The sequence below is a fragment of the Corvus brachyrhynchos genome, unplaced genomic scaffold, assembly GCF_000691975.1.
Source record: "Corvus brachyrhynchos isolate BGI_N302 unplaced genomic scaffold, ASM69197v1 scaffold229, whole genome shotgun sequence".
Taxonomy (NCBI): domain Eukaryota; kingdom Metazoa; phylum Chordata; class Aves; order Passeriformes; family Corvidae; genus Corvus; species Corvus brachyrhynchos.
In genome coordinates this window covers 76,679-86,649 of record NW_008240042.1, presented here as the reverse complement: position 1 = coordinate 86,649, position 9,971 = coordinate 76,679, and the positions used below count along the sequence as shown (strand labels likewise).

Here is a 9,971-nt window from a genome sequence, read left to right as displayed (position 1 = left end):
TGTGGGTTTTGTCAGAACTTTGTCAAAGAAAATTCTATTTCTTTCACCATTGCCCATCTTTTGCTCACCTCAAAAGAGGCACAATTTAAAAATAAAAAAAGCCAGGACAGTATGTGATTATTCCCGAATCCCCATAAATTTGTGATCTTAAGGTAAGCATTTCACTGAAAACACTCCAGGCATGTTCTGCTTTAAGGAAAAAAACCCCAAATGCTATTCCTACAAAGGATGATCAGCAAACACCTTTCACCTGAACCATGTCACCTCTCCAATGAAAAGAAGATGGAATTCAGAAATGCTATTTTGGTATCTTAAACAGTGGAAGTCCCCTCACCCCCTGCTAATCTGCTCTTGAACCAGCAAGGGCTGATAATCGTAGCTTAACACCAGCCTGATGCCCTGGCAAACAATGAATTAAGCTGTGATTATTTTCAACACAAGAACTTCTTGCACAAAGCAGAGATTACTTCCCAGCAAAACCAGTTTCACTGCCAGTTTTTTTCCACCATCCCAACTTGTTGCTCACTTCACATTCTGCAACATCACACAGCAGTGTGTAAACAACTCAGCCTGGATGGTATGTACAAAAGCATATTCTCAATGCTAATTCCATTTGGAAAAGATCCTTTCTCTGGGACTTCAAATGTCTTGGGGGAGAAAGTAACTTTGACAGAGCTTTTCCAGCCTAGCTGCAGTCTTTTGCATATTTGTTCTTTCTGCAGCCAAGACTCAGCCACCTTAGAACAATTAAATATAGTTCACAAGAGGATAACTCTCAAGAGATTGACTCACTCTCCACTGACACAATGCTCACCACTGCTCTGCTCAAACCCACTACTAGGAAAACATACAACAAAATTGAATTTATCAGGGCAAAGGGGAAATATTTGCCCTTTAAATAGTCCCAAGTTCTACAGGGCAAATAATGATCATCACCAAGATGGTTACAGCTGTGGATATACGAAGAATATAATGTATTAAGGGGCAGATGAACATCCCACCTGATGAGCTGTTGATGTCAGTGGCCTCAGACAGATCCAACGTGATGCCAACTTCTTCCAAACCGCATCCTACAAGATTTTCCCGATACATGTACTCAAACTTACTTACTTACTAGTAAAATAATCACTAAACAGAAGGATCAGGCAAGCACCATGACTGAAAACTTATTTTCAATAGCTATTTTCAAGAGCTCTTTCAAGAGCTTTTTGTTTAACCCACAGAGAGTTGGATGGCAGAAAGCACAGCTCTCAAACTGCAAGCACATGGTCAGTACACAGCTGGCCTCAAAAGGTAATAGCTTTAATTCACAAGTTCCCATTTCTTCAGGAAAAAAGAAAGTACTTATGCTGCCTCTCAGTTTGTAGCTTCAGTACTCTCAGTAATATCACCTGAGTATTCCTCCAGCATTGCTACAGTCAGAATACCTATATTGAAAAAACAAACAACAAATATTCCTTTTATAACACATTTCCACTGCCAAGCTTGTCAATCCTCCAAGGATTAGTAGGGGTTGTTATAAAAAAACCCTGTCATTTTTATCAGCTGAGAAGTAAACTAATCACCCGAAACATCTGAAGAAGGCATGATTCATGACATTGTGATTTTCTGATGCACAGAAAGCTGAAGTATAAAAAACTGTATCTATAGACTACAGATCCACCTCCCCTGACCCCATAAGAAGGGTCTGCTCTTGTAGGTCATGCTTTCAAAACCCAACTACACTGCTGGGGGCCTGCTCTGCATAATGTATCACATCACAGAAGAAATCAAGTGGGCAGGAAGAGGTGAGCAAGGATTGAAAGAAAAATTAATACCTCTTGGCATTACTTTTTCTTTGAAAGGAACATACTAATAACTCTGTGTCATAGGTTAGCAAGCATAGTCCCGGAAGGGATGTCCTTGCTAAGGGGTGCTTACAGTTTCCTCTGGGAACTGATAGAACCTATCAGCTGGCCAGTTTGGATATGGACATTCTTTAAGACCCCAACATATTAAGCTAGTGATACAGGTGCTGCATTTTTACTGGACTAGGAGAAAGGTTTCAAACTCAGAAATGGCAACTGGAGCTATTCAACCCCTTAACTAAGAACAGCACAAAAATACATTTATTGCAGAAGACTTTGGGGATAAGATTTTTTTTTTTCTTTTAGTCATTTGCAGACTTAATTTAGAATAACTAGTCTGAGATCATTCTTCATGGCTTACTTCTTTAAACTCATCACTCATCTCTTTTCTTGCATTCATGTTTTGGATACATAGCTTTGCCATATGTTGCTGTTTAGAGTGGATTTCATAATTTTGTGGAGAAAACTATTTTTGTGCAGACAGGTATTGTACTGAATTAGTATCTATAAAGGAGACAAGGCAGGTTGGGACTCCAAAGGAGGGGGTTGGAACTAGAAGATATTCAATGCGATAAGAAACATTCAACATTCCAGCTGCAAAGCTGCAAGGCCGAGGTGAGATTAACCCTTTTTATTGCTGTGAAGAGCTGAAAACCTGAGGGAAGAGAGAGAGGAGATGCTTAAAGCTGAAATTCTGTTGTGAAGCTATGATATATCAGAGTATCCTGTTGTAATTTCATGAAGATATGGGGGGTGGAGTGTTCAACTCGTGAGCAGAAGCACCTGCGCTGAGATAGGCAGATGCTGACGCAGCTGTAATTTCATGAGAAGTTTGGACAGGGAGAGATGAACCAGATGAGGACTTTTGCTCCAAATGGGAAAGGAGAAAACCTCAGTCCGTAGAGATGAACCAGATGAGGACTTTTGCTCCAAATGGGAAAGGAGAAAACCTCAGTCCGTAGAGATGAACCAGATGAGGACTTTTGCTCCAAACGGGAAAGGAGAAAACCTCAGTCCCTAGAGATGAACCAGATGAGGACTTTTGCTCCAAATGGGAAAGGAGAAAACCTCAGTTCCTAGAGATGCTCCCAGAGATAGTCCTAACGATGAAGATGATGAAGACCCTTTGCTCCCAGGGAAGGAGAAGGGCCTCTGTTTTTGTTTCTGAACGGCTCAACCTTAAAATTGTACCCCAAAAAACTTCAAGAGTGGACCCTCGAAAGCAGTTGCGGGAAAAGCTGCAAGTCGGGGGAAAGGACTCACACGCAGGCAGAGAGACTCCTCTTCCTAAATGGACTGCACAATATTTGGAAGTGGGCGGCTGTCTCGTTGTGATAATGTTTTCATAGCATGAGCAAGAAGAGACTTCTCTTTCTAAATGGACTGAACAAGGTTATTATGGAAGTGGTAACAGACTGAACATCTTAAGGGTTGTCTTTTCACATTGTCAGTGGGAGAAGGGAGGAAGGTGGGGGGAGGAGGGAGTTCTGAAGGTGGTATAATTTTTTTTCTTTCCTCTTTTAGGTCTGTTAATAAACTTCTTTATATTCTTTCAAGTTTGGTGCCTGCTTTGCATTTCTCCTAATTCTTATCTCACAGAAGATAAACAGTAATGAGTATTTTGGACCAAACCACTACACTAAATTGGTGTTTCCGCCCGGTTACAAACCGAACCCGCGACACTCTGCAAGATTCCCAGGGTTTCCTGCATGAACATACGTGACTCCTTCAGGTTTCACTAGCTAACTGGGAGGCAGAGGGAGGGTTGAAAAGGAGCAAGCCCTAAACCCATTCATTAGCTAAGCAGGATGTGGATAAAGTCTCAACAGTGCATGAATGTGTCACAGTACTGTTACACAAGGTAATTCCAGACCATGACATTTCTCACCACCTTACTTCAATATATGGATCAAAATTCCTAAAGTCCTCAGGTTTCAACATCAACTTTCAGCTGTCACTGTCACCAACACCTGACACTAATACACAACAGCAATTGATTAAAAACACAGGGAGAAATGTCAGCAACTGTTGTGCAGCTCCTGTTAGCAGCATAAATGCCAGAGAAGGCCTACATCAGCCTCCTGACTGCAAGCTACTTACATCACCTGAAGGGTAAGAAACCAGAACAATTTACAAGACTATACTTTAAGGCTGCTCTTTTCCAGTGACTCTGTTTATGCTGCAGTCTCCACAACTGCTGTACTGCCATAAGCCGTGGGAAGAGAGGAACCTCAAAATTCAGCTCTTCAAATCAGTCATGAAGTTTCATCCTCCAACAGTTTTCTTTTTACACAGAGGCATTGTCACACATTCAGATGTGAATACCAGCCATGCTGTAAACGAAAAAGTAATTAAATGTGAAAACTAATCTCTCAAAATAGAAAATCACTCCAAAGTGAAATGACTCAGAAAAGAAATTTCGCTTTATTATGCAGCACTTAAATCATTATTCAGGTTATCCTACAAGTCTCTCATTCCTTAGGGATTCATACTTATTCATACAGGGAAACAGTGCAAGAACACAGAGCTAAGGTGAACAGCCTGTGAACTACCACCAGTCAGAATCCCAGTGTTGCCATGCAGATCTGCAGACATCATGAAACAGCTACAAATAACGAAGCCAAGAAAGCAAACCAAGAGCCCCACATTCTTCTCATTTCACACTAGCTAAGAAATAAAAAGAAGCAACCTGAAGTCTCTGAAAAACCCTCTGTTTATCACTGTGTTTTTCCCAGCTGAATTTCACAGAATTTTCATTGAGGATGACAATGACATCTGTTTCAAGGCTGGAAAATATATTCTCTCAGAGTCTGTTGGTTCCAAGTTTCCATCACTCGTGGCACTCAGATCCAGGATCCTCACTCCAGTGGGCTCCCCGTTTCTCAGTCACCAGCTTGATGAAGTAGCTGTGACTTGCATACAGCTCGAGCTTCTCACTGATGTCAACCCACTTCACCACTCCAGCATCATCACCTGCTTCCAGAGGCAAGTTATCCATCGTCTCACCTGTTCACAAAATGAGAGTTAGGACATGCTATTGCCTCTTCCTGCTTTTTCCCCTCTCACATCCTATCAGTTCTGCCCTTCCACAATGCTCCTTCACAGGCAGCAACCTTCTACTGCTTCTCAGAGAAAAAACAACTAAGTTTCTCCCTGTTTCTGTGCCAGAAACATTTTTCATACCTGCACTATTTTAAGGCAAACCTGAGTGGCAAATCTGAGTTAACTCCTTGTCACCACTCTTAGGGTATCACCAGCAGCATGAAAAGTTATGGAAACTATCATGACAACACGTACTCATTACCTCAAGTTTAGCCAATACATCTGCCTGGAATTTTGTTTGTTTGCTTAACATTTGACTGCTGCTTTTCTCACATACGATTCTACAGGACAAACTGAATTCTGAAACTTATATATGCTTATGAAAAAACAAAAATAATTAAAACTTTACTAGAGGCCCCAAAATCAAAAATACCACTTTTTGCATAAAGGCTTCTGAATTGCTCTCTTTTTGAAGTTTTTACTCTGTTTTTAAAGAATTTCAGGACTTCATAGACAACAACCAAGGAAATGCTTTTCCATTCTGTATTGGAAACAAGGGCCAAAGATACACTATCTCCACTACTTCTGGGGGCCGATAAATCTAGGACCAGCCACATGTGAAACTTTACAACTGGCATCCTACTACCCAAAATTCAGTGGAAATGTCACTACATGAAATCTCTAGCTTGAACAACTCAGAATCACCTAAACAGATTTATCTTACAGGTGAAAAATGGGAAAGCAAGATAACAGATCAATTTAACAATCTAGCCCCATATTTTACACCTGACTTTCATGCTCCCCCAATTTCATTGCCATTCTCAGTTCAAGAACAGTCCCAATTTCAAATCAACATATGGAGTAAAAGACAACTAAGAGCACCTCTGGAGATATTTACCTGTTTCATCATGATAGTTCACAGCCTCTGTCTCCATCCAGGCATTATCAGTGTTACGAGGGTCATCCACATATCCTCTGTACACCTGTAAGGCCCCAAACAAACCAGAACAAGCTCAGTGTCACAACAAGCAAGGTGGAATCAGTCATACTTTTTTCTTTCCCTCTGACACATTTGCCCTTACAGAGTTTTCAACAGTCCCTTCCATTTCCTACACCCCAAGAACGTGAGCATCATGACTTATTTTCATTTCAGCTGCACTTCCTCAGGTTCCATACAGCTGTGAGTTACATGCACAGCTCAAGAGGCTACCACAAGAGACACAGAGCTCACCACAAAGTGTTCCTGGCTGAACAGCTTCTGGAGCTGCTTCTCCAATTTTGCCTTCTCCTCAGGCGATTTCTGCAGAGAGTTCAAGGCCTCCTCCTCAAATTCTCGCTTCAGGGTAGCAGAGATCTTCTCCCCTGGGTCCACCATCCCCTTAGAGGGGGGAAAACAAACAAACAAACAAACAAAGACTATCCCTCAGATTCTACAAATTTTAACTCCTGGCTCATAGTATGTTACATCCTCCTGCATCATACACATGCCTTATCAGCCTCATGGCCTCACCAGCAGGGAAATGTCAATTGCCTCTGGAGCTTTGCCCTTACCCCTGGAATGGCCCACTCCCCACAGTCTCTCCTCTTGATGGCTACGAACTGCAAGATGTTCTTGCCAGTACCTGGATGAGCAACTTTATTGCCACTTCCGTCCCTTTTCCACCTGCAGCAAATGACAAACAAGAACATGTTTTGCTGCTTCTTGACACAAGGGCCTGAGAGAGGGACAGGAGGGCACTGCCACCTGTGAGGGGACAAACAAGGCAGAGAATGGACAGTCAGGGTGGACTGATGGATGCCATCCAGCAGGATTGCAACCAAGGGTAGAACACTGATGGTTTTCCTCAGCCAAAAGGGCAGAAAATGCCCATGAGGCACATTTCTGCAGCCAGGCTGGTAGCAGCAGCTCCTTCTGAAAGCTCCCTGAGCTGCACCTGTGCCAATCCATACTAAGCGGATGAGAATGTCTCTGCTGGAACAGAATGGTCGCACAGGCTGCAGCAGCGCCAGGACAAAGCCACAAGCAGCCACCATCGCCTTCAGTAAAGAACTAAGAACTACCAATAGGAAAAGCAAAAAGCTGTCTAAAAAAAAATAAAACAAAAACAATGCCAGCATTTACTTTCAAGGAAGAAACTCGGTAGCATCAGCATCCTTCTGGAAAGCGGAAGAAGTAAAATGCATCAGGATGATTTTCCACAATGGTTCTGCCTTCAGCATGGCACTTTCTAGCTTGCACTTCTGTTAACCACACAATCTTTTCTGAATGCTTTGTGTAAAATGGTTAGCACCCATACACACATCCTGCTGGGAAAAGCACATCAAAACAAAGCATCCTAATCCCACCTTCTCTTATCACAGACTAAGTCAAGTTAGTGTTTCTTACATAACAAAAGCAGAATGGGCTTACACATAGAGAACACACAGAGAAAACGGCCATGAAAAATAATAACCTGTCCAGAGAGGCAGAAAAGAAGCAAAAGGTATGGGTTTTTTCTCTACTGCAGGGTACCTTGCAGTCACCTGTCCCTTACCTGGTTACAACAGGATCAGCAGCATGGTTTGGTCCCCAGCGCCCCAACAACCCTCTGCCAGTGAGGCCAGTTCTTCCTGCTGGATTCCTGAAATAAATGCCACACTACATGACTTACATAATCCTGAACTGGTTCCAAATAGAAATTAAGCCCAGCCACACGCAGCTCCTCTGATCTCTGAGGATCACCTGAAACACAAGGGAGTTTATTTTCTGCTAAATTTCCATACCCTTAACACAACAGTGCATTAACCATATTTACTTCCCCACATTCAAAATATTCTACAAAAAAAACCCCAAACAAACAAAAAACCCAAAAAAAAAAAAAAAAAAAACCAAAAAACAAACTAAAAAAAAACTCTCAAAAAAACCACAAATCAAGATTAAATAACAAAAAATGGAAGGACAGCAACACATATGTGGTGTCACCATGTGCTTTAAAGGGCAAGAGACACAGCATGTTTTTCTCCTTCACCAGTGTCGATTCATCAAACTAGGTTCCATTTTTCTCTCTTGGCTTACTCCCAGCAGGTACCACGTACCAGAACTGACAGACCTGTAACAGCACTGAAACCACATCACTGAAATGAATATGCAAACAAAAACCCCACACTCACCGGGGTCTCCCATTTTCGACCACATACAAGCCATTCAGACTCTTCCTCTCCACTTCCCCATCTCTCTCATTGAATTTGGGAGAAAAACCATCACTGCGTGAAAAAAAAGAATTTAACAGAGATAAATTATAAAACATATTATAAATTATAAAGCTTGCATGCTACCCATCAGACCAGCAACACCCCTTTGATCAATGAGCAGTTTCTGCCAGAACTGGAATTGCAGGCCCTCCCTTTTCTAAAGGAGGCTATAAAGTCTCAACCTTTACTGATGACAGTCCCTCTGCATTTAGTTCTGCAGGCAAAAGTGCAGAACTAAAGTATTTAATATTGCATCTCTCTCAAGTTTCATTTAGACAGTGTTTAGAAACACTTTAGAAAGTGTTTCAAATGTATTTTTGTTAAGGTTAGAGCTGGAGAATCACAGAATCATTTTGGTTGGAAAAGACCCTTAAAATCACCAAATTCCATGAAGCACTGCCAAGCCCACCAGACATCTTTTAAACACCTCCAGGGATGGTGACTCCACCACTTCCCTGGGCAGCCCGTACCAGTGCCTGACAAACTTTTTGCTGAAGAAATTTTTCCTAATAGCCCATCTAAACCTCACCTGGCACAATGTGAGGCTGTTTCCTATTGTCCTACCCCTTGTTACTTAAGACAGAAGAACTGACACCCCCATTGTTACATACTCACAAAAAAATTACTGCAATTAATTCAGCCTGTCACATTTCCTGAGTCAGAGTGCTCACTTCAAGAAGTATGATTACACTTTCTTTTTTCATTCACTTTCTTTTTTGCATTCCAACCATGAACGAACAAACAAATGTATCACTAAAATGTTCTTCCAAACTCTTAAGGAGAATTAGGAGATTTTTATTTAGCTCACAACACAGAGAAACACTTACACAGCATCAACAGCTGCCCATTATTCCAATCTCAACCATCAGCTCAGTAAAATCATGTGTCAAAGACCTTCACAACAAACCCAAACCGTTCAGTTCTCTAACCATCACTTTTCTTAATCTTGACTTTCACACATCACTGCAGAATCACTTAAGATGATCTTGTTAACTCAATTCACGACTATTTCCTGCTTCCATGTTCACAGGGGAAAAAAGTTACCATTCCACTCACTTAATTTGGGGATCTGCCCAACTGGGTCCAGCCAAAACAGACTCTGCAGTGTACTCCACAGGATTATAATCTTTCCACTCAGTCAGCCAGCCCACTTTATCTTCAGGAACATGGCTACGCTCAATGTGTGATCCTGGATATGGGGAAGTGAGAGCTTTGCTGTGGTGGAACTTCACATTGTAACTGTTGAACATGTTTACAGGATGAAGGCAGGACCAACAGTTTGCAGATAAGTTACTAAAAGAAAAAAAACCAAAAAACACATCTCATTCACTAGGCTTTAACCTGCTATTTAATGCCGGATCTGTAAAGCATATTACGGCAAGCGGAATAGACTCGGCTCTTTCACAGAATCACAGAATCAATCAGGTTGGAAAAGGTCTTTGAGATCATCGCGTCCAACCTATGACCAAATACCACCGTGTCACCTCAACCATAGCACTGAGCGCCACGTCCAGTCTTTCCTTAAACATCTCCCGGGATGGTGGCTCCACCACCTCCCTGGGCAGCCCACTCTAACGTCTAATCCCCCTTTTCATGAAGAAATTCCTCCTAATATCAAACTCGCGAAACACCTGAAATTCACAAAAAAAACCCCTTTAACAGAGACGTGGAAAAGGACAACACCGCTTTTTTACTTTTCAGTAATGACATCACTTTAAGGGACAGCCCGGCTTGCCCTTCTGCCCCGCCCCAAAGGGACACCCTGAGACACCGCACACCCCGGCCAAGCTCCCCCTCGGCGGGCAGGGGGTGCACGGCAGCGCCGGGATCTCGGCCGGGCCATGAGGCGGC

General features: G+C 42.3%; 1 protein-coding gene across 2 annotated transcripts in view; it reads right to left on the bottom strand.

Annotated features, from left to right (window-relative positions):
- Nucleotides 1-4,243: 4,243 nt before the first annotated feature.
- NUDT9 (nudix hydrolase 9) overlaps nucleotides 4,244-9,971 on the bottom strand; it is a 6,599-nt gene continuing 871 nt past the window's right edge. For both annotated transcript variants that reach the window (XM_008641260.2, XM_017744192.1), the window contains exons 2-8: nucleotides 9,177-9,413; nucleotides 8,040-8,132; nucleotides 7,424-7,510; nucleotides 6,441-6,552; nucleotides 6,121-6,267; nucleotides 5,788-5,872; nucleotides 4,244-4,853 (exon numbers count right to left, since the gene is read on the bottom strand). In XM_008641260.2, coding sequence (XP_008639482.2) covers nucleotides 4,678-4,853; nucleotides 5,788-5,872; nucleotides 6,121-6,267; nucleotides 6,441-6,552; nucleotides 7,424-7,510; nucleotides 8,040-8,132; nucleotides 9,177-9,413 — 937 coding nt within the window. In that variant the 3' untranslated portion in view covers nucleotides 4,244-4,677. The remainder of the gene's footprint in view (nucleotides 4,854-5,787; nucleotides 5,873-6,120; nucleotides 6,268-6,440; nucleotides 6,553-7,423; nucleotides 7,511-8,039; nucleotides 8,133-9,176; nucleotides 9,414-9,971) is intronic.